The 27,737-nt window shown below is 32.3% G+C and overlaps 2 protein-coding genes and 1 long non-coding RNA gene across 8 annotated transcripts; 1 reads left to right on the forward strand and 2 right to left on the reverse strand.

Annotated features, from left to right (window-relative positions):
* The first annotated feature begins 274 nt into the window (after nt 1–274).
* Pi4KIIIalpha (phosphatidylinositol 4-kinase III alpha) lies at nt 275–22,850 on the forward strand. Of its 2 annotated transcripts, XM_088197425.1 has the most exons (31): nt 275–386; nt 1,841–2,051; nt 5,302–6,029; nt 6,090–6,203; nt 6,315–6,492; nt 7,077–7,130; nt 7,915–8,015; nt 8,081–8,231; nt 8,303–8,492; nt 9,311–9,421; nt 10,551–10,941; nt 11,002–11,113; nt 13,513–13,786; nt 13,854–13,955; nt 14,028–14,229; nt 15,120–15,362; nt 15,427–15,799; nt 16,155–16,251; nt 16,336–16,572; nt 16,638–16,712; nt 16,782–17,295; nt 18,494–18,805; nt 18,874–19,053; nt 19,309–19,429; nt 19,498–19,688; nt 19,759–19,825; nt 19,890–20,005; nt 20,077–20,265; nt 20,919–21,041; nt 21,111–21,394; nt 21,689–22,850. In XM_088197425.1, exons 1-31 carry the CDS (start codon nt 306–308, stop codon nt 21,912–21,914), a joined length of 6,348 nt encoding a protein of 2,115 aa, XP_088053551.1. In that variant the 5' UTR covers nt 275–305; the 3' UTR covers nt 21,915–22,850. The 2 variants fall into 2 exon arrangements, with proteins under 2 accessions (XP_088053551.1, XP_088053552.1); XM_088197426.1 differs by lacking the exon at nt 7,077–7,130.
* Nucleotides 2,295–2,712, reverse strand: LOC148230119 (uncharacterized). The gene is made up of 3 exons (XR_015811373.1): nt 2,672–2,712; nt 2,504–2,600; nt 2,295–2,426 (listed from the first exon to the last, which is right to left on the reverse strand). It is a non-coding gene; the product is annotated as an uncharacterized LOC148230119 (long non-coding RNA).
* Nucleotides 22,532–27,737, reverse strand: LOC148230120 (alpha-tocopherol transfer protein-like). 5 transcript variants are annotated; one of them, XM_088197436.1, is made up of 7 exons: nt 27,668–27,737; nt 27,345–27,477; nt 24,984–25,140; nt 24,769–24,913; nt 24,165–24,272; nt 23,888–24,101; nt 22,532–22,998 (listed from the first exon to the last, which is right to left on the reverse strand). In XM_088197436.1, the coding sequence occupies exons 2-7, from the start codon at nt 27,463–27,465 to the stop codon at nt 22,847–22,849; spliced, it is 897 nt and encodes a 298-aa protein (XP_088053562.1). In that variant the 5' UTR covers nt 27,466–27,477; nt 27,668–27,737; the 3' UTR covers nt 22,532–22,846. The 5 variants fall into 5 exon arrangements, with proteins under 5 accessions (XP_088053562.1, XP_088053561.1, XP_088053560.1 ...); XM_088197435.1 differs by having other exon boundaries at nt 27,345–27,482; XM_088197434.1 differs by having other exon boundaries at nt 27,648–27,737.

The following is a 27,737-nucleotide window of genomic DNA, read 5'->3' on the forward strand; positions in this document are numbered from 1 at the left end:
TTGTAAGAAGTTAAAAAAATGTATTATTTTCTAGTATGCATTCTATGTTTTGTTAAGATTTTACATGCTTTCTATTCAAATAAGAGGGAGGGTGGAAGGGAAATACACTTTCCAGCCTCTTAATTATCAAAATAAAACTAGTGAAATAGATTCATTTGATAAATTTAAGTTTTATTATTAAGAATATTTTGCAATAATTTTTTTTTTTTTTTTAATTATAGACGTGGCCATATCGCTAATGGCTGTCATACAAGCTGTTAAGACCGTATATGTCACAGTGACAGCTGTAGGCGGCGAGTGACGCGATGTGGTCCCAACGGCGCGGCGTACAGCAGCTGGCTAGGGCGCTGGCTGCTAGTTCGCCGCCGCCTGCGCCATGGGACAAGGTAACAATTGCGCCCCTTCAGCCTCCGATTCCCAAAATAGCATTTGACCTTGTCACCTACATAACTGTTCGGTAATTAATCCACCTCCAAGGTGTGTCAAAGTGCAACCGTACAATTACTACCACTTTAGTGATAAACCTCAGCTATTTAGACACGCAACGTTCTTCTACATAATTTTTTTTGTCTTTAAAATGATGATTCATTAAATCTTGTGTTATATCAATACTTATTTATGTGCGGATTTTAAGCATCGAATAGAGCTATACTTACATGTATGATGTTCTGCCATCTCTCTTGATCCAACAAGTTGCAGTCCTCCGAGTTGTCTGCTTTGTGATTTTTTAGTTGCAGCGTCATAGGTGGTCCAAAGATCAAAAAACATCTCAAAATGCTATTTATACTTTATCGATTTTTTTTAAAACATATAAGATATTCTCTGTGAGCTGTATTAGCTCATTATGAAAGAAATTTTAATACCAGATATGTACAAGACATAGTTCGATTTTATTTAATGATCACTATATTCATCCGTGAGATTAGGAAAATCTAGGTAAACCTAATCTGTGATGATCGATTGTAATTATATATATATATTAATCATTAATTCTGATCTCCCAGATACAATAGAAATTTAAAAACACTCCGTATGGTATTCAAACCCAGGTCTTTCAGGTCTATAATCAGAGACTTATACCACTTGTCTATTGTGCTGTTTAAACATAAATCTGAATAGAGCTTTAAAATTAATATATAATCTAAGACTGCTGGAAAAATAGTATAATAAAATACTGCTTATATAATATTCAAACAAATAATACAAAGGTGTTCAGAATATTAATAAAGGACTAACTTGTATTATATTTTCAATTTATAAAATAAACACAAACTTATTTTTTTTATTATATATATTTTTTTTATTTTTATATAATTATTTCTATTTTTAATGCCAGTAAAATGACTAAATCTGTTTGATAAATATTTTTGCTCAAATTATTATTTATATCAATATACAGATGTAACTCAGGTGCTAGTATTGAGCGGCAATGTCAAATGCGTAAGAGTCTAGGTTGTAGCAGACGGTCGAGTCCAATATAGAGTAGTTCCTGCAGTAGCGAGGTAATAGATGTAGCTGAATTAAGTTAAGTCTTTTATGTTTTCTCACAGAAACTGGGACACATAAAAAAATATATTTAGAGAAAGTAGACTGCATTGTCAAACTCTGTCTCTAATGTAGCATGAGTTTCTCTAAATGGTCCTCTACAAAAAAACATTGTTTTTTTCTACCCGTGTTATAATATGAAGACTTCTTTCGAGGGTTTTGTAAAGGGCCTTTGTTAAATTGAATTTTGTTGGAATCCCTATAATATTATATTAGTATTATTTATTCCGCTAAATCTTAAATTGCATTTTTGTAAGCCATAATAATTTATTTCATTGGAATTTATTGATTTCAGGTCAACACTCTTTTCATGCTGTGTCCGCAAGTGGCGGGAGTAGTGCATATTACACCGTATTCGCAAGAGGCGACTATCGCGCTCGGAATATATTTTCTTCAAAGTGGTCTTCAACACCGGGACAAGTTGCTTCCATATTTTCTTAAGTTGTTAAAGTGTCTTCCGACTGCACAATGGGAAGATCCCCTTTACAATCTGCCGACTACCGATCGTAAGTATGATTTTATTTATATTATTATTGATCAAACTAAATGATGAATATGTTACCTTACATTTAGAATTGTAAGTTAATTAATTAAGTAATAATATATCCTCTCCCCGTAAAATTAACATTATTCTCTTACGAATAAATCTAGAAGATTAATAATCTATTGTGGTAGTGTCTTTTAAAACAAAAGTCATTGAAGTTGCAATCATCTTAAAACTTAAAAATAAAAAATAATACTCTGCTGTATATATTCTATAATTTATTTATTGATTCGAAACTACTATTTTATAATGAGGAAACTTCTATAAATATATCCTATAGAAGTTATCGACTGTGATAGTTCTAGAATTTGCAATTGTCATCGTTTTATATAGCAGTCTGAAATAAGTATGTTTATAATATTATAATAATTTAATTATACATTAATATTTATTTTATTGTAAATAAATTTTGACCTTTATTTTCCACCACCTCCTCCAGCATTACCGCGTCCTTGCCCACCGGCTCCACCGCCACCACCGGCATTAGCTCCCATTCCAAATCCTATTCCACCTATTTAAAAATAATATTCACTTAATTTTTTTTATATGAAATATATATTTAAAATATAAAGAAACACAAACCGCCAAAGCCACCATCTGCTCCGCCACCTGCTTGGCCACCTATATTGAAGTGAATCTTTTAATTTTAGTTATAAATCTTTATAATAATTGTTATTATAATTATTTATTTGTTTAAGGATATGTTTTTAAAAAACATTACATTAAAAGTAATATTTTTAAAAGAAAAAAAAACATTGTTAAGTTACCTCCTTCTCCACCTCCTTGTCCGTTTCCTCCACCGCCTTGTCCGTTAACCTATAATATAAAGTTTAAGACTTATACTTTCCAAAATTCATATCAAAACTAGATGATTTTTTACTCACAATGTTCATGATAGCCGCCACCACGAGCAACGCAAATAAAACCTTTCTCATTTTGTGTTTGTTGTTGGTGTTTCGGAGTTCACCAGTGTTGTATGCTGCTAAAGTTCGAACATACCATATTTATACTGTGTTCCATGGTATTCATATAATATTTTGTAATCATTCAACGGATATTGTTCGCTGAGGCCATTATTTTATTTAGCGATTATTGTCGGTTTATCAAGGATGATGTAGATTATAATTGCTGAAAATCACTATGACGCAAAATATTTTATTCATATTTAGTGTCAACTCAATTGCCATGTTTGTTGTAATTAAAATATGATTAACTCCTCAAAAGTTAAAAATATGATATACTTGTCTAAGAGAAACAGTAAGAAAATTAAAAATATTGTGCCTACAATTCAAATGCTTGGTTTTAATATATAAACTGTTTGAATGATATTTGTGTATGGACGTTTCTTAAATTTACAATTTTTATAAATAGTTTTTTTTTTAAATAAAAACCTAATTTTAGCTATTTTTTTAATATACATTTATTGCATATACTAATTATTCAAATCACGTATTAAAGTATTTAATGTAATTTGTTGTTAAAATAGTAGATACATAAGTGTTTTTATGAATACTTCTGCAGTTAAGTTAACATGGATTATTACGGACGCAAAATAATTTTTCACTGCGCGGCCTACCCAATAACTTTATTTTCTTCTAATAGAAATAAAATTTTACAAGAATTTCTGAACTTTAAAAATTACTTTTTAAGTAAAACAATTGATGATTTCATTTAGAGTGAACAAATAAACTTCGTTATTTCTATATCAAAATGTTGATTTAAGTATTACATAAAAAATTTTTGCTATGCTGCAGAAAGCTAATTTTTATTTTAGATTAAAAAAAATTAAATTTAAAAAAAATAGTTTTTGCACCTCCACATATTTTTAAATAAAAATGCGTTGTATTTAAAAAAAATAATCCTTCAGTTTGGCCAAATAAACTTGGTTAGTTTTTCAAAAAAGTAAGTTTTGAATAAAGAAAAAAATTCTCACCGCGTTGCCAAAAAGCCGACTTTTTGAATAAAAAATTGTAGAATTTGTGAAGAAAAAAATTTTTTTTTCGCTGCTTTAGAAATTAGTTAAAAGTTGCTGCACATCTAAAAAAGTTGATATTTCTATTATAAAAATTCGCAGAACTTTTAAAAAAATATTTTTTTAATAATACAACGTAGGAATTCCTCCAGCTTGGAAAAATAAACCTTGTTATTTCACAAAAAAAAAATATTTTTTGCTACTCTGTAGAAAGCCAGTTTTATTTTTAAATATTTTTATGCAGAATTTTCATAAAAAATTGAGTTTTTTAAAAACGTTGCTACACCGCCAAAAAGTCACATTTTCAAGAATAAAAATGCAAAATATATCATATTTAAAGAAAAAACTAATTTATATTTTAATATTTCTTCAGTGTGGTCAAAAATTCCTCTATAATTCTTCAAAACCTAATAAAACCTCACTGCGCTTTAAAAAACGATATTTTTTTTGTAAATTTGTAAAGAAAATTTTCATAAAATTTTTTTTTCTATGCAGGCACTCATTTCTTTAAATAGTTGATTAGTTAAAAAATAATATGCCATATGGCCAAATAGAGCTATTACTTTTTTTCTGTTATAAATTCACTTGAAATTAATAAATTCTGATTTCTTTAAATAATTTACCAGTTTTCCAGAAGAAATTGTAATGTCATAATAATTTGCTAATATTTTTTCAAACAAAATGTCCATTTTTTGGAAAAAAAACTGTAATTACTTATAGTGTAAATAAAAAAATAATAAAAAAAAATTGCTGCACTAGCATAAAACGTGTTATTTTTTTCTACTAAAAATTCGTAGATTTTTTATAATTTCCTTAAGCGAGAACAAATTTAAAAACTGATTACTTCCTCAAAAAAATAAATTTAAAAAAAAATCAAAAGTAGAAATTTTCACAATTAGGTAATTTTACATATTTATCTTATTTAATTTTTTGAAAATCTGATAAATAATAAGGTCCTTATTTTCATTGCTTCCTTAAATATTTTTTTGCTTAAAATATATATATGTATGTATAACGTCATGCAAACTATAATTTATTGTGTATTTTAGATTGCTATCAGCGAGTCATTTAAACACGTTTTTAATTATTTCCTTTTATTTAAATTTACAACAATGCGTTATTAAAACATTTTCTGATTGCTATCATATCTTTTGTCATACCCAACCCGTGCAAGGCCGATAACAATAATAATCTTTACAATTATTTACCCATCACTATTAATTTATGTCATTCTTTTCAGGCATTCCGGCTTCGGAAAAGTTCAGCTTTTGTCTGAATACGTTGCTATCAGATATTGCGACCAGACATGCCGACCTCCGAGACGATATCATAGCCGTGCAAGTCGACTTGATGAACAATCTGACCAAACACATAACAGAATGTCACGAGAGCAAAGAGAACGCCTTATCAAAACTACAACTATGCAAGAGCACAATTCCTGTTTTGATTGGATTGGCTCGATCCATGGGCCGATTCTGCATGAACAATCCTCCGTTACTATGCAGAATATTCCCAGAATCGGATCCTCCGCCACTAAGATCGCAAAGCTCCATTGCGAATCAGGCGAACGCGAACAAGAAACGCAGTTTCAATCATTTTCGATCGATCATTCCGCGATCTTTATCAGGAAACCTCAATCCATCCGCTGCCGATACATTGAGTATCAATTCTCAAATAGATACCGTAGATGGTACTAATACAAATTCATTGAAACGCGGTTCATTGCATAGTCATAATGCCATACCGTACGATCCGACTACCTACTTCTTCACAAAATACGGATCCAGCTTTAATCAGTTTCCGAACATGAGATTTGCTATGGAATCGCCTGAGAAGAGAGCCGCTATTCAAGTACCAGTGATGCATCTTCAAACGATCTTGTCTTTAGCTAAGAAGCTGTTGGTTAAAGATCTGCTTAATTATTTGGACGAAGAAGCTGAAGATATATTCGCGTCTGAACAGATCAAGGTCAATATTAATAATATATTGAATGATTTCAATGTATTGTGATGTGCTTTATTTTTATAGATTTTCCCGTATCGATCTTTCTCTGAAACGCTCAATCTAGTGATGGTCACTCTGCTTAGAGAGTTGCTCCAGAATAAAAAGGATCTTCCGGGACCATTCACGAAAGACGTTCAGGTAATCAAATTGTTTAAAGAATCTAATTATAATCATATAGTAGACGCACTTTGAGTTGTGTCTATGTTGTGATAATATTGTATTAGTATGATCACACTTTTTTTATTGTAGGAATTTGTGAAGTGTTTGTTCTTGAGCGGTCAGACTGAGCTTCAAAGTCGCCACCACGATGCTTCCGAACGGGAAGATAGGGAGAACAACTATGCTACAGTGAACAAGTTCAAAGTGAACATCATGGCGAACTCTGCTTGCGTAGATCTTCTCGTTTGGGCTATTGGGGATGAAACAGGTAGATATGCTAATGAGATTCAGATCAAATGTATCAATAAATATTGCTTTGTATAATTATAAATAATGCTATAATGTAATAAATTATTCAAGAAGTATATTTATTTCACACGTATGTTCACACAGAAGCATGTCGCATGCAACTCACTGGTATAAACGTAACGTCCTTATTCGGTGCCTCGTCTCTGAGGATCGTGACATAGATGAGGCGTCATCCACTTTATCAATTTTTTTCGATGATTATTTGCTTCATTAAAACGATGAATTCTATATATATTATATATCCCATATTCTCTTAGATGTCTCAAAAATCAGAGAGTATTTCAGTATTTTCAACACATCCATCTGCTGCCTTAAATCTTCTTCAAATAGCTTTATCCTTTACATATTTTATATTATAATTCATAAAAAAAATGCTATTAGTTATATGAGATATTGAATGATCGTTTGATATGTATTAAAAGTCATTCATTCTCTCAAATAACTTCTAGTAGGGTTTGGTCAAATTAATAAAATAATGTTATTGGTTGAATTATAAGATCAAGAAAGTTATTTTATGTTAATGTTATGTTGAAATTTTTTCAGTTGATGTTTATATTGACATTATGGATTTGGTTCACAACTTAACGGTTAATATAGGTGAAATTTGTTATAGCAAATGTTTGAGTGAGCCCGAGAATCGCTCTCCTAAGTTTTTGAAAGCTAAATTTCCCTTAACACGTTTTAACAACGTATCGCCCTAGAACAAATGGTTCTAACTAATATTAATGTAGTAAAAGGCTAATATTTGTCTTTAACACTTTCTGAAATCCAATATATCGGATTTTGTTACTTTGGAAAGAAATGTCGGATCCAATGTTATTATTGTTGAAAGAATTAAACTTATGTATTTTTAATGGCTGTAGAGTAAAAATAAAAATAAATTATTAGCTAGTAAATTGATATGATAGTTATCCCAAGAGGTTCGGCAACCAAAGTGTTATGACATCTCCGGTTTTATTTTTGTTTAGACAAAATGATTAAAAATTATATTTAATTACATTAGTAATAAAAGCCGATATATCGGATTTTGAGAGTCAAAGGTTTTAAAAACAATACATTGAAAAATTATTTTTGTGCTACAAATTTTATAGAATGATACTTAAAATTATACAGAACCTTCTTGTTCTTGGGTGTTAAACTAACATGATCTTAAATAGTTTAAGAAGTGTTTTTCTAATATTTTTACAGCATGTTCTTTTCTTTATTTGTGATTTTTCTATGATTTTTCTGTTGATTTGAAGTATATACAAAATAAATCTGTACAGTTCATATTAAAAAGTGTGCATTTTTTTGAGTGCAATTAATTAGTTTTCCAGAATCTGCTTGAGTTTCCCGATCCTTGCATAAAATCAATATTTTTACGATTTAAATTCAATTACAGGGGCCGATTCTCTCTGTGGCCGTCTGACGGAAAAGATCAATTCCAATCTGAATCATAAATTAGTATTGGCTCATATGCCACTATTGATGGTCTGTTTGGAGGTTCGTATCTAAGTATTGAATATTACATTAATCTAAAATAAACTAAAATTCAAAATTAATTTCAGGGCTTAGGAAAATTGGCTGTAAAGTTTCCGAACATCGCCAGCACGTCCATATACTGTCTTAGGGACTTCCTCGTGACGCCTTCTCCGATATTATTCAAGTTGCATAAGCTGCACATGGAAAAATCCAATAAGGAACAGTTTAAAGTTACTTGTGTGTGAAATTTAATTATTACACTCGTATTTATTCGGTCGAATTTTAGTGAATTAATGATGATTTTTCAGTGCAAGGTAACGAGATGACCGTTGTCGATAACATTCAACCTCGCTGTACTGCTTTTGAGAAGCTCCGCGATGCTGCGATCGAAAATCTGTGTATCGCTCTGGAAGCGGCACAGTCTGTCGAGCCATATTGTGTTCCAGCTTTGGTCGCTTCTGTCAGTAACAGATTATTTACAGCTGAAACTAGCGACAGGTAATTTTTAAAATATTTAATAAAGATCAAATATACTTCTTGGGTATATGGTTTAATTAAAAATTGTTCCTTAAAATGGCAGATGCCAAATTACTAAAACATTTTCAATACGCAGGTATATTTTTGCTAATTTTAATCATAGTTATCATAATTCAAAATCATAGAAAAATTATATAAATTATATATTTTATTAAAAACATTAATCATATGATTAACTGAAATATATTATATAATATTCGTATTCAGCCGCCATTCGCAATAAAGTGTAGTCGTCTAAAATAAATAAAAAAAAGGTCTGGCGGGCCATATACCTGTCTTATAACTGTACACATTCATTGTAAGTCGAGTCAATTTAATGAAACATTACAGAACAAATCTAATTATAAATTCAAAATCAGCGTTTCATTTTAGTACAAAATATATGTATATCGTACATATGGGGAGCCATACTTTCGTATCCTATGACGTGCTCTCATATGACTGTGCACATTTGACGTACACTATTTTGTTAAGCGCTCTTATGACGCAGCGCTTATGATGCAGCGCTCATTTGCGCACGCTCTTTTGATCGACCACCTTGGCACAACTATGACATGAATTGCAAATTGTCAAATTTATTTGTTTGCTATGAAGAATTGTTACCCTCTAGAGTTTATGTTGGAAAAATAAAATATCTTAAAAGATCTTCCGATCTCAGATTGACTGTTTAAAATATCAGAGAAAGAAAGACCCTTTGACTGATAGTTGTTTTTATTGTTTCAAAAATATTATTTTAATCTTTATTTATGAGACTAATTTTTTCAAATTATTTGTTTCAGTGAATCGACACTTATCAGCACCAACATAGTAATCATGCTGGGACACGTCGCCGTCGCTTTGAAAGACACACCAAAGACGACCGAAACCATTTTACAGTTCTTTCAACAAAGGTACTTTTTCAACACTTTAATGACTGCGTTTTCATTTGACTTTGCCGCAAAGAAAATTTGATAATTTCGGAATTGGTGACCGAGTGGTGTGATTTTTGTAGCCAGTTAGACGTCAAAAGAGTTATTTGATTTATATAATTTACCAAAATATGTACAGGAAAATGCAGGTGTAAGTGTTGAATGAAAAATAGTCTGGAGGGTCGAATTGGCGAGTTTGATGAGTGGGCTTGTCGAGTAATTGATGAGCGAGTTCGGAAGTTTGATAGTGATTTGTATTCGATTAGTGTAGTGATAGAATCACATCGTTCATAATAGTCCTTCGAGAAAACTTGGACGAATGGGAGAGAGGCAAATTGAGAGCCAATTGCGTTAGTGTTTACTCCATCTCCGATCCATCCTTTAAGTGAAAAGGGTTTGAAGAGTTTTTGTGGTAATTTAAGGTAATTTATGACTCGAAATTCTGCATCTGCAGCTATAGTGCAATTTCTGAGTGTTCTTAAATTTTGATGTCACTAATGTTTTATTAAGTCAAACCGTTGTTGTTTTGCAGCTTTCTTTTAGTTATTGTGTAAACCCCCATAATAATATATTTGTAATTCAAAGCTTAGTAAAAAAAATGGTAATATACATACGTAAAAAAACATACAATAAAAAACCATAATTTTGGTTAGTATCTTGGATTTAAGTATAAAAATAAAAATTTAAAATTGTAAAAAAATCTGCATTGCATATGTATATGTTCATGTAAAATCATATTATCGTAATTACATTTTAATGATAAAACAATTTACGTTTAAAAGTAAATTTTAAAAAACGAAAAAAAAGCTTAAAACCGCTAGTGATTTTTAACCATTAAAGTTAATTAATAGATAGATTTCTTCTTAGATGTTTTCACCAAAGCAAATGATTTTGTTTCAATCTTCAAGTGTTCAGTTTTGGTGTCGCTGGCCCATTCCAGCTTTTTTACTTTTATTTTTGTTCATCATTTACCATAAAATGAATGGACTCTCTTTGTAGATATTTTACCGATGATTTTTTTGTATATATCATATTCATTAAGCTGTCTTAATGTAATGTATAAAGGGTTATTATGATAAGACTAAATAACCTTATTTACCTTAACTTGTAGATTTTGCCGAGTTCCGTCCGCATTAGACACATTGATCGTCGATCAACTGGGTTGCATGATAATATCGCAATGTGACGGAGCTGTTTATGAAGAGATAATGAAGATGTTTACGCACATAACCGTGGAGGCTGGAAGCGCGGCTTATGGATCTGGAGGCGGTGGTGACGATCGTAAACAATACAGACACGTATCTGGGGCAGCTATAAACGTATTGGCGAACATAGCCGCTAATATACCCGGAGAGCAAGGCATGATAGAGCTATTGGGGCGTTTGTTGGAGCTGTTCGTCCAGCTGGGTTTGGAGGGTAAGAAGGCTTCGGAGAAAGCGCCTAATGCTCTGAAGGCATCCAGCAGCGCTGGTAATCTTGGAGTCCTCATTCCAGTCATAGCTGTGAGTAAATCGTATATTTATGTAAACTGAATTTTGTTACTGATTGTCTGAAAATTTTAGGTGTTAGTGAGGAGATTGGCTCCGATCAGAAATCCAAAGCCACGTCTCCACAAACTCTTCAAGGATTTTTGGCTCTATTGCGTCGTTATGGGATTCACGGCTGCCGATTCAGGTTAGCACATTTATATTCATGTTAAAAATTTTCTTTGAAGTTGTGATAAGATTTCGTTTTAAATTATTGAAACATTGTTTAATGTTTACAGCAAGAAAGGGTAAATGTAAGTAAGGAGTACATTGTTTGATTGTTGCATTAGTGTTGTTTTATGTTTTTTGAAAAGTTTTCCATCCAATAGGTTGTGTTGAGTCCATAGTTTTGATCCTGCAAGTTTTGTACAACACTTCGTATATATTTTGTGATCTTGGAACACTCCAGTCTTGAAACGATTTATCTATTTTAATCCCTAATTTCAAATCACTTATTTATGAAACATATACTTTAGAACTACTACTTCGATTCCTTTTTAACTATATATGGGGGTGTTGTTTCTTAATGACAATTGTATTTGTATTTGAAGATGTCAGAAGAAATAGAGAGTAAGTTAATTGTATTATTTCAAACATTTTCCATATAATTTTTTTTCGTTCTGTTTTCGAAGATTCCTTCTTGTTCTTGCTCTTCAGTACTGACTATCAAAGCAACTGAGCACTCAGATCTTAAATACGGCTTTAATAAATTGAAGACAGGGCATTTTTCTGGGCCTGACTTGATTCCTGATTTTATTTTGAAGGGTTGCAAAGTCAGTCTCGCTGCTTCTCTAAAATGTATTTTTGGTCTAATTCTCAAGACATCATCATTTTCTGATCTATGGAAATGCACAAAAGTCACCCCTATTCATAAAAAGGGTGACAGATTGTATATAAAGAACTATAGATCAGTCGCAGTGTCGTCAGCTCCTGTTAAATTATTTGAAATAATTATTCATATATATCTCTTTAATCACTTTCGACAAGTTTTGTTGGACCGACAGCACGAGTTTCGTCCCGCCCGTTCCACTGTTACTAACCTTCTGTCTTTCACCAAAATGGTGACAAAATCTCTTGATGCGGGAATAAATTCGGCAGCTACAAATTCAAATTTTCTTCTGTACACAGATGACTTAAAATAGTATAAATGCATTCGATCTGTTGCGGACTCGTTTTCTCTACAGAGTGAGTTAGACTCTATGGAGATGGGCTTCCGTTAATATTCTGCTCTTTAGTGCAGAAAGTGCCATCATCAAGTGGTAACATTTTGACTAGAGAAACTTCCACTAAAGATCTCGGAATCACTTTTGAGAGCAAGTGGAGGTTTTCTCTTCACAATCACGACGTCTGTGATAAATCTTCCAAGATGCTCAGCTTTGTTATGAGGAACGCCTTTCACTTTGACGATCCGTCAGTTATTCGCACCTTAGTTCATAGCATTCTTGAATCGAGATCTATAATTTGGAATCCCCTAATAGCCAAATATTCCCTTTTAGTGAAAAAAATTCAAAAAAGGTATTTAATTTACTTTTACAAAAAAACATTTGGTTATTATCCGTACTTATATCCTAGCGCCTTTCTTTTAGGAGCGTTGTGATACAATTCGCTGAGTACTTCTATGTCGTATGTCGCTAAGTATTTCTTCAAATAACTGAAAGGTGCTGTCGACAATCTAGTTATTCTGGAGGAATTTCAGTTTTGGGTTCCAAAGCGTCTTCGAGAATCACGATTACGTCCTCTTTTGATGGCCGTTGAGGCTAGGACGTCCGCACTTGCCGACTCGTCTATGGCTGTAGCCATCCGGCTCCTTAATACGCTAGTATTTCACATTGACCTGTTTAATGTTAGCTATGAGGAGCTGGTCCAGTTCGTATCATTTAATTTTTATATTTTATGATTTTTTATTTTTTTTTGTGTATTATTCTAATTATGTATATATATTTTTTTTGTGTATTAGATAACACAATTATTGTTTTAGACCATCGTGACGCATTGGGGTAATTTGTTAAGTTACGATGGTCTTAATTTAATCTAAATAAATAAATAATACCATAATCTTAAATGTCGATAGATTTTTCTCCACGTGTAATGAAACGGTATCAGAGACTATTTATTTTTACTTTGAGGTCTTCATTTACAACTATATTGTGTTTTAAGTACATCATTCTCCTCTATCTATATTTTGACAGCTTTTATCTCCTTTCATATTCATTCTACTCTTATAATAAATTTACATACTTATATGAATACTGGATATAAAGTAGGTTTTGGTGAATGTCAGTTCAAAAATTGAATGGGTTTTAAATTTTGATATCTTCTGAATAATATGCTGAAAAATAAAATGCATTTTAAGTCCTTACTATTGATATCATTGTTTGAATAAAACTTTTGACATACCATTAGTAGAAAACATTAAGTAAAATTTTCTATGAATCATTTCAAAAAAGTACCCAAAAAAATATGATAAAAATTATTTCCAGAATTCATAATGTCAGCAATGCGTCTATTTCAATTACACCTTCTTCAATATCATGTCTTATTTTGAAGATCTGTGGCCTGGAGAGTGGTACGCCGGTGTCAAGGAAATAGCCGTCAAATCTCCATATCTAGTATCTCAAACATCCTCTCGATCTGAAATGCGAGAGCTGCAATACACGTCAGCCGTTCGTAACGATTCGGTCTCTATAACTGAACTTCAAGAACTAAAGACTCAGATTTTAAACTTACTGGAGCATTCGCCAGATATAACGGCCATAGTCAACAAGTTGAGCTTCGCTCAGTGCACTTACCTCTTGAGCGTCTATTGGCTTGAAATGTTGAGGTAAGCTTATATTTTATCATACTATGGTTCAATTATATATAATTGTTTAATACTTTTGATTCGATAGGGTCTCTAATTCGCCTGAGCCTAGTTTGCAACCGATCTTGGAATACTTGAGCGATTCTGCTCTACAAAAAGATAAAGCTGGGATGTGGCAATGCGTTTGCAGGTAAAATATGCGCTTGAATATCTGATTAATAATAATGTTCTATAGATTCTATAATAATATATTTAATTACAGTGTCGGAGATAGAGTTTTTCAAAAGTTCTTGGAATGCATGTCTAATAAACCAAAAGACGAAGCACGCGAGCGAGAATTGGAGTCTCACGCTCAATTCTTGCTAGTGAACTTCAATCACATTCATAAGCATATAAGAAGAGTCGCTGATAAATATCTAGCTGGTCTAGTTGATAAATTCCCGCATCTACTATGGAACTGTCGAGTAAGATTAATATTAACAACTTACCATCTGTGGTTTATTTGCTGAACTTTGCTTAAGGGCCGGGTGATTTTGCGAAAAATTGCAAAAAATTATCTTTTTACTATATTTTCTATAGCTTGTAAACCAATTAAGATATTTTATTGAAATTTAATATGTAGCTTTCTTATGATTTTTCGCATAAATACATCGTCAAGTACATCATTTAATCAGTGCTTCTTAATCTGTTATTTATTTATTGGCGATGATTTGTTTTAAATAATAATTTCGGAAACAAATTTATACCAATGGCAAACATTCCACAAATACAAATATATAGAAAAAATGCAAAATGGAACAATGTGACAGTAAGCTAACTGAAAAAGTGGTTTTACTTAATTATTATAATGCAATAATATACAGAATTTCAGATCGGAAAGCTTGGTTAATGATGTGCTATCAGTCGTATGTTTCGATTTCTTTTGATTGCATATATTTAAGTTTACCTAGCTAAACAGTTTTGCCCCTTAAATTTGTTTCTGTTCATGGAGTGTAACATACAATAATATTTTTTAGATGAAATAAATATGGTTCATACATTTCATAAAAAAATTCATATGCCCCAAAAAGGCGACGACTCATTGCATTGCGACACAATGGAATAAGACGACTCTTTTTACAAAAATTTGAAGTAAAATATAATTTCTTTTTTACTTATATTATGTAGAAATAATAAACTATCATCTCTCATTACCATTATGAATGAAAACGCATGATGCAGGACTCATCCCTTAAACCGCGACCACTAAACAGTGTTCTTTCAAGACTCGAACATGAATCCACGGGTGTTAAGCTGTTCATACACAAAGTTCATAATCTCATATTAATTGATTCATAATTGATGATATTTATAGGTTTTGTGGGCAATGTTGGACATATTACAAGTCTTATCGTTCAGCTTGCAATTGGATGCAAATCACGAAACTCCGATATTGAGAGTGCCGTCTACGAATCTGACTCTTCAACTTCAAGATACGCTAGAAGCTAGAGAGAGCATTGTTAAAGATTTTGCTGATCGTTGCCAAGGGATCGTGCAGGAAGCGATGAAGTGGGCGCCTCAGTTTACAAGATCGCATCTTCAAGAGTATCTGAATCAGGTTTATATCGCTTAAAAGTGAATTATTCAATACACACAATTTATTTATATGGTAAATATTATAGGTTCCAAACTCAACGTTGTGGCATCACTCCGGTTTAGCCTTAGCCACTGATTCTTTGCTCCAAACTGCCGGATTGAATCAAATCAGTGCTCCACTTTCCACGATAGCTTTGGACAAAAGACCGAGATGCGTCAAAACCGATACATCGAGATTCGTGAGCGTGCTTAGTGTCAGGAGTAGATATGCCGGAGAAGTGGCAGGCATGCTCGATAGTGTGCCGGAGAGCGAGAGAAGTGAAGTTACGAATCAAGTAGCTGCGGCCGTTTGGAAAGCTGGACGTTCTGGAGAGTCAGCGCATCGTCACGCATTGTGGAGAGCCACTGCTCTTTTGGTTTCGACTCCTGGGTTTCATCGGCAACTTCTTCATGCAGTTGGTAAGGATTAAATTTATCGAATTCTTCACTAGTTTTAATTTGTATTCCGATACGAAATTTCATCTTAAAATATCTTTTAAGCAGACGAGTAATTGCAATTTTAGTACTCTAAAACACAGATATTCTCAAAACATCTGCGAAACATGTCTACGTGCAGCATTCGTATTAGAAAATTCTTGTATGCTAAAAAAGACTCAGACCCGCTTTAGGTCTTAGATTGAGTATCGAGTCAAGGTATTTTTATTTAGAACCTGACGGATCTGAGTCTGGGTACCCAGACCCTAAAATCATGTCATATGTACAAGGAAAGAATTGTAGATGAAGTGAATACAATAAGATTATATTTTTCTTACAGCATGGTCTCAAGTCGAGTTGTTTACTGACGATGCAATGGTCACCGCTGTTGAATGTTGGCGATGGCTTATTACGGCACGGCCTGATCTTGAACTCAGGTATTATGCGGATACTGTATAATAGAATTCGAATCTGTTTTTCTTGTTATTTTTTTAATTACAAAATGAATATCATTACTTTAGATTCTTACAAGAAATGTTTGCGGCATGGCAGTATACAGTCGATAATAAAATGGGTCTCTTCTCGGTGCAAACTGAAGAGATTAGTCCATTAGCTGCTTACGAAGGTTGTAAATTGGAGCCCACTCCGCCATTTGTCGCCCCTCATGGTGTTTGGATCGGATTTTTATATGAACTCGCCGAAACAGCCAAATATTGCAGTCAAGAAAAAGTTGATATGCTAGCTACTTTGTTACATAGGTACTATTATCCTCATTTTTTCATTTTAAGATATATAATATTATAACTTATTTTGATGATTTTAGATCATTACCAATGACGGTCGGCGCTAGAGAAGGTCATCAAAATCGTCATGTTGATGCAGTTGGCGTAAAATTCAAGTATGTTTTAAATCCTTAATAGTAATTTAGTTATAGATAAAATACTCATACTTTATTTTCATATTTTAGGTTATTATCGTGTGGGCTTTCGTTGCTACAAGGAGATACTCTTCCGCGTTCTTTAGCCAGAAACGTTTTACGCGAACGTGTCTACAGCGCCTGTCTAGACTATTTTTGCCGAGAACCTCATTGTCCGTCAAAACAAGGAGCGGCTCTCCGGGAGGACGTCTTGACTCTCATTAAATTTTGGCAGGTTATGCACTCCGATAAGAAATACTTAAAAGCCAGCGCTATCGGAGACTTTGACGTTTACGGCCCTAGCAATCTGACTATTTCGCCGAGCACCTTCACTCTGAACGCTCCCGAAAATAGATCGTCGATCGGCATCAACGAATTCAGAAGACAGCAAGCTTCGAGTGGTTGGATCAATACGGTACCGCTATCTTCAGCAACCGCTGGAAGCACGGCTGGTAGCATTGTCGGCAAACGGTCTACAAGATCGCTCAAATTAAACGCCAAGTCTACAACCGACGTGTTCGTCAAGGATTATATAAAGAAGCGTAATCTGATTTTGGAGTTGTTGGTAAGTTATACATCTCTTTTCCTCAGTTTAATCATAGATGTAACTAAGATTAAATATTGTTTACCTCAATTTTTAATTTTAATTAGTGCAAAAAATCAATTAATTGTCTGTAAAATAGTTTTTAATTAAAAAATAATTATTGATTAATAATAAATATTTTAATCGATAATTAATTACCTTAAACTTTTTGAATTCTATAAAATATGCATAAACACAATGCTGTGCCAATTACTGTGAGGATGTCAAAAAGAATATGCTTAATTTATCATTTTACATAATTTTTGATCAAGGACGTCATTTCAGCTTTTACTAGAGTGGAGTAAAACTTAGCCGGTTCGTAAATTTATATATAAAATTACAACCCCTCTTTATGTTAAAAATCGTCCATTTTTTTATTGCTTTGGTTCTATATCCTTAATGTTGCTACATTTAAAAAAAATGCACCACAGACGAATTTTAAAAAACATAAAATTTGCGACACACCTGTTTTTGCGATAAGCGTTAAACGATAATAAATGGTGGGCCTTTCCAACATTTTGTTTCTTTCAACGAACGAATTCTGCGAATTCGGTCATAGTAAACACCGCCACAAACATTTTATTCACAAATGTTTTACTAAAGCATAAAAATAAACGGTTATCATGCGCTTATAGCCAGGATCGGCGTGAACTTTTGCGGGTCCCGAAAAAGTTATATTAAGACCATTTTATAACTGTATAATTTATTTATATTACATTTTATAAATATACATTTAGGGCTATTTTATAATCATATAAGTATATGATTATGTATTGCTTTTTTACATACATATATTATCATATAAATTTTTTTTAGCAATTGCTTACTAATATATGTAAACTATTGTATGATTGCTAAGTTGAGGAAAAGCACTTTAAAAATTAGTTTTTTTTAATAATAAGAAAATCATTGAATAAAATAAGCCGTTAATGAACGTTGAATGGTTTCCAAAATGAATGCTTAAATTAATTAAATTACAAGATGTTAAAAACAGTAATTGTAATTGAAAGTAAACATATATGTATGTATGCATATTTAAATGTGACTTTGCATCAATATTTTTCAGTTACAAAAAATATATACAATATATACTGAAAAACATAAAATTATATTCACATGAAAATGTACCTCTGTTTTGAATGTATCATATTCACTGAACTTTTTAATTTAATTTTTACAGGCAGTGGAGATAGATTTTTTGATCATCTGGCATAATCCTGGGGCTAAACCGGAGCTAATGGTGCCCGGAGAAGAAAACATTGCAACATGGCGATCGAAACCCGTCACCGAAAAGAACTCAAAGGATTACATCAGACTCGCATGGGGAATCAGTCCCGTACTGGCAGTATTCGTTCCGGAGAGAATAAAGAATGATACTGTAATTCAAGAGCTGAAGTGGAAAATCAGATTAGATCCTTTGGCCGTATCGCATATACCGCAAGCTTTGCAGTACCTGGCGACAACCGATGCTCTCTTAAGCGACTCGGGCGAAGTACGGAATCTTTTGCGTACAAATTTACTTGTCTATTAAATTGGTACAAATTATAACGAATGTTTCAGCTGGTGCACATGCTGACTTGGGCTCGCATAACACCCATCGAAGCCTTGGCTTTCTTCTCGCGCCAATATCCGCATCATCCAACGTCAGCTCAATACGCTGTACGAGTTTTGGCCAGTTACCCGGCCGATGCTGTGCTATTCTACATTCCTCAACTTGTCCAAGCTCTTCGTCACGATAGTGTAAGAATCTTAAAATTAAATATGTAATTTTCAACAGTCTCACTAGAAATCGCGAATATGAGCAATACATTTTTAGGTCATTCGCAAAAAATCATAGAATAAAGGAGAAGTCCAATGTCCCTTCTAGTTCTGAATTATCTGGCTTATCAAGTTATTTCGTTACGAAAATGACACTCGCTGCTTCACCGTTGAATCAGTTATTGCTGACTACAAAAGCCAGTCTATTGTGAAATTATGGTTTAATTTTTATTATAGATGGGGTATGTTACCGAATTCATCAAGCTAATTGCTCAAAAATCGCAATTGGTAGCTCATCAGCTCATTTGGAATATGCAGACGAACATGTACACGGATGAAGAGATGCATTTTAAAGATCGTTAGTTGAATTTCATTAATATTTGGTTGATTAAACCAAGCAATGTGACAATATAATTGATTTTACAGCCGTTCTATACGAAACTCTCGATTCTTTGACTAAGACCATAGTTGCGTCACTGTCTGGACCGGCTAAAGCGTTTTACGAACGAGAGTTTGACTTCTTCAGTAAGATTACGAACATCAGCGGTGAGATAAGACCGTATCCTAAAGGAGCTGAAAGGAAAAAGGCGTGCTTGGAAGCTTTGAAGAGAATCAAAGTATTGAATCTAATAAATTATAACAATAAATTATAACTGACAAGTTGATTGATGATTGATATTAATTTAGGTTCAAACTGGTTGCTATTTGCCTTCTAATCCTGATTCGATCGTCATGGATATTGATTATAAGAGTGGTATGTTAATTTTTAGTATTATGCTTTTTAATCAACACTGATTTTAATTAATGTATTTTTTTAGGAACGCCTATGCAGAGTGCCGCTAAAGCTCCGTATCTTGCCAGATTCCGGGTCATCCGACACGGAATCAACGAATTAGAAGCTCTGGCTCTTGCAGTAGGAGATGACTCACAAACGGTAATTGACTGATATGTTGATGATCATGAAATAGCTTTAAATGTATATGATACATAATTGATTAATTTTAGGAAGAGAATAAAACTCATCATATAACCATGGGAGCTGAACAGTGGCAAGCGGCCATATTTAAAGTCGGCGATGATGTCAGACAAGACATGTTAGCTTTACAAGTGATTTCGATATTTAAAAACATATTCCAGCAAGTCGGACTGGATCTTTATCTTTTCCCGTATAGAGTTGTGGCAACTGCGCCCGGTGTAAGTATATTTGATAATTGTTTAATTAATTTTTTTTAAATTGTTGAGCATGTTTTTTGTTTATTCCATCCGTGATATGCTTAACACTGTTCCTCAACTTTTTTTGACTTTATGGTTAACCACTTCATGTCTGAAATATTTTTCAAAAGACCATAGGGTATATTCTCTTGTTTACAAACTAAATACAAGGCCATTTAATACATAAAAATGGGAAAAAAAGTTTGATATGCTGATTTCGTTAAATTTACAAAATACTAACCTCAAATTTTGTATGGGTACCTAGTCCCCCCTATAACGTAGTATTCCTATAGCGAAGTCTCAATCTCTAAGCTATAGGGGGGTCGACTGTACTTGTGCCAGCCTCATATTTCACGGTTAATGATAAAACTACGAATATCGAAATTATAATCTGGAATAAAAATTTAACATTTTTGCCAGGCTATATGTATATATTATTCTTGCTTATGTCATGGCATCTCATTTTTTTTGTCTTCGGTAAGACATCTATATTTCGACTGACCGACTATTATATTTATTGAGATTGACATCTGATTAAGTACTTATAAATCCACTATTTTTACATTTTATATTTATAGCTCATATCCACCAGATTTCTTGGTATATAAATAAAAACCATTTATCCCCTTTTGCAGTGTGGTGTAATTGAATGTGTCCCGAATGCCAAATCCCGCGATCAGCTTGGTAGGCAAACCGATATCACCATGTATGAATATTTCATTAAAAAATACGGAGACGAGAACACCAGAGAGTTTCAAGTTAGTATTTAAATATATCGTTGCATCATTATGATGGCATTTTACGCTCATATATCATTTACATTATAGGCTGTCAGACGATGCTTCATCAAATCCATGGCGGCGTATAGCGTCATCGGATTTCTGCTGCAGATCAAAGACAGACACAACGGCAACATCATGCTGGACAACGAAGGTCATATAATACACATCGACTTTGGATTCATGTTTGAATCATCACCCGGTGGTAATCTCGGATTCGAACCTGATATCAAGCTGACCGACGAGATGGTCATGGTCATGGGTGGCAAGATGGAAGCTCCGCCTTTCAGATGGTTCTGCGAACTGTGCGTCCAGGCATTCTTGGCCGTCAGGTAAGATCTTACTTCTTCTATTCCTTCTACTTGATCTATATGTCACAATTTAATAAGGGCCGCTGTCAATTGGTGGAGGGAAGGGGTTTCTCTGAACCAAAACTACTTATGTAACTCACCAAAATTTCACATTAGTTTTGGTAGCTAGTTAATTACAGGAAATAGCTAGTGAGCTTCTCCCTTCACAAGCAAAAAAAAAAACTGTAAATTTGAATGAGTACCATTATATTGTTTAAGTGTGACAAATAGATATATAAATTTTGTTGTTGAACTAATTGTAAATTTGATTTATAGGCCGTATCAAGAAGCGATCATATCTTTAGTATCGTTAATGCTCGACACTGGACTTCCGTGCTTCCGAGGTCAGACCATCAGGCTCCTGAGAGCTCGTTTCGCTCCTACTTCCACTGAAAAAGAAGCAGCCGCCTTCATGCTGTCCGTCATCAGGAATTCGTTCTTGAACTTCCGCACCAGAACTTACGATATGATCCAATATTACCAAAATCAAATCCCATATTAATTGCAAATGTTATTTTCTTAGCAAATTTTATAAATGTTTAAACTTCCATTATGTATTCGTAGTTCCTAACGTTGAGGGTTTAATGTTGGTGTATGTGATTTGTTGTTTTTGATTTTCGTCTTACTTTTCAGTATTGTCAAAATTTATTGCGATTTTAAATATGTGTTATATTAAAATAAAAGTTAAGTGTTTAGTGGATATGATGTAAAAATATTTATTTCAATCATTATAGTATTAATATTATAAATATTTATTATTCGATTTTTTCGATCGAATCTTAGTGGCAAATTAATGTTAATTAATACTTTTAAATATAATTATATTAGATTGATGTTCAATTCAAGATCTTTGTTCTCTGTTTTCATGGTCATCAATGTACGTAAAATGTTGACTATGCTCCATTACCAAAAAAATATAATCGTCTTGAAAATATGACCGTGACGTCAATTTTGATTCAATAAAAAAGAACTATCTTCGTCGTAATTTACATTCCATTGTGCGTTTATATATTTATTGATAAGTGGAACGATTAAAGAATTGAAAAGGTGTACATTTTTTCTTTAAAATCAGTTTTAATGCAAAGCTGGTATTAAATAAAAATAAATAAAATCACATAGTGCATTTCACTAGTTTATTTATTTATACGTAGCAGGTTCCTAGTCATGATTTATTTTATACATTAACAAAGAACACTGATACTTAATATATTAACTAATTATAATAATAGAGCTCTCTTTTTCAATTCTTTACGAATTGGTGACCACTTATATATTTTTTGAAAGTTATTTTGTGATAATGTATCTATATAAATAATACATAGTGAAAAAGTGCTTATTTTTTATGTTCATCACTATGTACGCATCGACGTTCAATTCTCCATGTATTATACTAAAACAATATATATGATTGTTGATAATAAATTGTTAATATGTTTAATCAATCTCTAATTTCTTGAACGTTCCTTCAATTCCGAATAGATCTCCGGCAGTTTTGGCTTTTCCTGGTCGTAGCAATTCATTCACTCGCAGTTTCTCTTCTGCTTCGATGTACTCAATGTTTTCTCTCACTTTATTTGTGGTTATATCTGGAACAATAGAACAACTGTATTAATTTAGAATCCACAAATAAAATTGTATAATAATAAATATGTCTTGCACAGTTTTAATGGATCTAAATTCTTCAGCAGCATAACAGAGCTACTTGTATTCAGAGAAGTTAAAAAAATTGGGTATCATCATCGACTTTTATATTGATTAATACAGAATTGCTACTTTTTGTACATTCTAAATTAATTTATGCTGCTTAAATATCGTCTGGTGATTCTCTGATGGGAATCGGTTCTGATATCGCCGGTTTAATAAAATTTCTGGCTATTTACACATAAATATTCAGACACAAGCCTGTGTTCACAGAGCAGCTCGTATAGTTTTAAACAATAATGTTCTCTTCACACATATTAAATTAATAGTGATGATGTAGATTATATATTTTTTTGATACTGTAAAATCGAAGAAGAATACTGTCTTTGATTTAACCGCCTCAATTATAATATTAAAAATATACTAATCGATCCTAAATTATATTTTGCTTTAGGCCAATTTGAGTCACATGAAATATGCTTTTGATATGTCCGTCTTAAACCTTCTACGATTAGACGGAGTAGAAACAATCTTCTCCGAATCAAGTAATCCATCCAAATAGAGATCTGTAATATTAGAAGTCATCAAGAAGATGCTTGGATGTTCTAAATCGGCGTACTCTACGGTGTCTTAAAAAAAATAAATATGACATAGCCGCAAAGTTGAACTACAATTTATGCATGTAAGTATATCTAATTTAATATACATGCATGATTAGAAATCATTAATAATGATGTAAGAATTGTTTTTTTAGGACTGACTCATAAATAACTGGGTGTGCATTTATTCGACAGATTACAAATATATGTCTGTATTAAAGAAAATTAATATTACCTCGTAATTCCACAATGCTAGGAGCATTTCCACCATAGTCTATCGGAAGCATAGTCTTTGGTATATGTTTATAAAAAGATTCCATGTCAGTATGAACATGCAATTTTCCTAAAAGGTCATCCTTCATGAACGGTTGTATAAGAGCCAGTATTTTATTAACGTACGGTGTAATGTTTATAACATGTAAACTTGTTAAACGCAACGGCTGAGCTTCCTGCATATAAAAATAAAATATTATAAAAATCATACATGTTGTTAATACGTCCAATTTATATACCTGTAGGTAGTAGATGTATTTTTTCAATATGGAAATGGGAAAACGAGATAAATGTCCGAAAACCATGCCGTACATATCAAATATGATCTGATCGCCTTTGGCAGTTCCCTTTAAAAAATAATCATTTTAGTATAAATATAAATATACACAAAAATTACTAGATATCATACTCGACTATGTCGCCTTAGTAAGTACACAAAAGAGAACCATAGCTTATATATTTGACGGTGGCTACTTGAGTAGCTCGAGAAAACACTATCAAGAGCGTTCGAGAAATTTAATTTCTAAAGAAGAAGTTCATGATTTTTTCAGAGTCTGAATTTTAGAATCAAAGGACTTTGACTCCGTCTTGGAGAGGCATTAAAAGTCAGTGACTATGGAACGATATGGACTAAAACCATGTTGCTGGTCCAATAAAGAATGCTGATAGTAATTATAGATTTTTTTTATGCATTTCTGGTTATCGATAAACGCTTTTGTATACTGCAGTTTGTCGTCATACGACGGAAAATATTATTATTAGACTAATATAATATAAATAAGTATCGCAGATAATCAGAAAGACAAAGCTTGATATCTAACATAAAATATTTTAGTATTATACATGCTCTTGAAGTTCTATGTCGGTCATAATGCAGGTGGTCTTAGTTGCATTGGCATAAATGTACCTAGCAGGATCGGTGTTCTTCAGTCTGGCCAAAAACACGCGTTCTCCACTGGGTGTCTTTTCTGGTAATATCATAAAACCACTGAAAGTAAAAATAAATGTAATATTATATAGTTTAAAATATAGATTTAATATTAAAAAAATATTATTACACAACTTCTAGTGTTTCGTCAACTGTATGGTGCTTCGGATGTCTGGAACTGAATATTTCTGGTACGTGAGTTCTGATCGTGTAATATGTGTCTATTGTGTTTTTGGCTCTTTCCATGCTGTACATGCAACTATGCAAAAATAATACAATGTCCAAATCTGAAATAAATATATATAAGTAATAAAAAACTTTTTTAGTGTTTCGGCTGGAGGACATATAATCTCCAATCTACTCAAGGAATATGACAACACGTCAATCGCCAAATCTTTAATGGAGCAAAAGAGAAAGTGAATTAATTGCTTATAAATTAATAAATAGAAACGAAGGTTATTATGATATTTGATCGAAAGAGTAATACGGAGTGCAGTCGAATTTAGAGGATCTAATACAAGGGTCACCAAATTCAATATGCATAAAAACTATATTAAAAATATCTGGCCAAGTGGCCAGTCATTTCCCAACAGTAATTTTGAAAATGTGAAAATTATTTAACCTTTAAAGTCCAAAAGCATGTATGTCATGCCCGAAATAGTTGTACCATTACAGTCCAAGGGCATCTATGTCATGCCCAATATATTTTGTATTTTTTGAAGCCATTTTAAATGAGTTGATGATAAAATTTCCAGTATTTTATGTCATCAATTACGCAGAGATACTTCTATCAATATATTAAGATAAAAGGTTTAGTAATTCCTAAGCATTTTAACTGGAATTGTTAAATTACTAAAATTCGTAATGCAGTGAAGTTATATTTTCACTAGTGAATTCCAAATACATTTTCACTAGTAGATATGTATTTATACTAGCAAAAATATAATTTACCTGATAGGCCTTAGTGAAATTGTATGCTTTATGTATATGAAACACAATTTGACAGTTGGGAATCGTCCATTTGCTGTTCAAAACCAAACCTAGCTCAATGAAAGTGCTGAAACTTTTATAATGCTTAAACTTTCATTAGGTCAAGTCCAAAATATTGCTGGGAGGAAAATATGCGGAATAAGAAGTACAGACAGATGTTTGTACTTCTTATTCCGAATAAAAATATGCTGAGAATCATTTGTGTAATGAACAATTAATTAAATACTATTAACAAGAATAGAACAAAATATTGTCATGCATCCTTGGTTGTTTTTTTTTCAGGTAATGGTCCCAACATCTGGAACGGGTACAGGGTATACCCTAAATAATTAATATAATACATAAATAATGGGTATGAAGCTCTATTTTTCTGATTAAATAAATTAGACTGCAGCGGATTCAATAAGAACTTAAGTTTTTGTCCGGTAAAGGTTAATATGTATGAAACATGATGCCCAGCATTGAGTCTCATCTAATTCTCATTCGATGAATATTTTTTTAAAACGCATTAAGTTTACTAATAAGATAGAAATACATAATATTGATATAAGTGAGTATCACTAGCAAAAAAAAAACGTTTTGAGCGCAAAGTGCAAATTTATGAGTGAATTACTTATTCTTGAATTTCAAGCGTTTCTGAAAACAACTAATTATTATTGAGATTTTAGGGTTATGCTTAAAGGTGAGAGGCGCAAGCCGAAGTTCAGTTGCACCCCTGAAGAAATGCGTTAAAGCGGATACCGGGAGCCAACTGCAGTGAAGGGTAGGGATTTTAGTTAGTGAAAACCGCACACTATCACCTGGTGTATTAGTTGGTTGCGTTCTTTATTTTTAATTTCTCTCTTAGTTAAAATTAAAATGTTGTATATTGCTACGCAATATACAACATTGCCAACCAAAACGCTATAAAAGAGAATGCTTCTCTCAATTTACGTCGTAGTGGTACATCAAGTTCAATAAAAAATATCTATAGTAAGACTAAATGAGATCAATGATTTTTATTTGTAATTATATGTAGTTTTTGTATTCGTTTGGATTTTTAACTTGTAGAAGATAAAAAATATATATTTAATAAAAATCATGTAAACTATACAAATAGTTTTTGTTAAGCAAATGATACGTTACGACTAACACATTTATAAATTGTTTAGAAATTTATAAATATGGTAAGCATAATTATAGGTAACAAAAATAACGAAAATATTATATTTGCACGAGATTCATGAAAAAAAGTAAATGATTTTGCTGTACTAAAAAGTGCAATAACCTATTAATATTGCCAAGAAGCCGGTTTAATTTACACAAAAATACCGGTATTTTTGTATTGAAAACTTTTAGGAAAAATCAGGATACCGATTTTTAGTATGTTGGCATTAAAAGGAATAAAATACTGGGGAAGTTGAATACAAAAGTTAAGTTTTACTTTCTTTTAAAAATAATGTACTAGAAAAAATACGTTTTAAATCTAAACTGAAATTCTGTAATTAAAAATATTTCATACCAGATATATTAGGTAGATGCGGTTGCTTGTTGAGCCATTCCCTCATAATATCCAGCATATCTTGATTCAGTTCAGGATTTTTCTTGAACTCCTCTTCAACCGATATATATGTAATCGGCATCTTAGACTGAGTCTGAACTTGAAATAAAAAAAGAGTATTACATAATATAAAATATATTGATTCATAGACCCTATTAAATTTATTATAAATATTTATAAAAACAAATTTCAAGGTGATTATTAGTATGAGAAATGTTTAAACCGGTTGTTGGATTCTAGTTTTTTTTATAATTAAGACTTTACTGATAAATTTGGATACATACGGAACTTATTATACAGCTTTGAAAAAAATTGCCAGACACGTCCAATGCCAATCACGTTTGCCTTAATACT

The sequence above is a fragment of the Plectrocnemia conspersa genome, unplaced genomic scaffold (assembly GCF_051122295.1).
Source record: "Plectrocnemia conspersa isolate PC_06_02 unplaced genomic scaffold, ASM5112229v1 ptg000011l, whole genome shotgun sequence".
Lineage (NCBI taxonomy): Eukaryota > Metazoa > Arthropoda > Insecta > Trichoptera > Polycentropodidae > Plectrocnemia > Plectrocnemia conspersa.

Coding starts and splice junctions, on each gene's coding strand:
- Pi4KIIIalpha (XM_088197425.1), top strand. CDS start 306: ATGTGGTCCCAACGGCGCGGCGTACAGCAGCTGGCTAGGGCGCTGGCT. Junction 8,493..9,310: donor ACAGCTGAAACTAGCGACAG/GTAATTTTTAAA, acceptor TATTTGTTTCAG/TGAATCGACACTTATCAGCA. Junction 21,395..21,688: donor CAGGCATTCTTGGCCGTCAG/GTAAGATCTTAC, acceptor TTTGATTTATAG/GCCGTATCAAGAAGCGATCA.
- LOC148230120 (XM_088197434.1), bottom strand. Junction 24,914..24,983: donor GACGAAACACTAGAAGTTGT/GTAATAATATTT, acceptor TTTTACTTTCAG/TGGTTTTATGATATTACCAG. Junction 24,102..24,164: donor AATACATCTACTACCTACAG/GTATATAAATTG, acceptor TTTTATATGCAG/GAAGCTCAGCCGTTGCGTTT.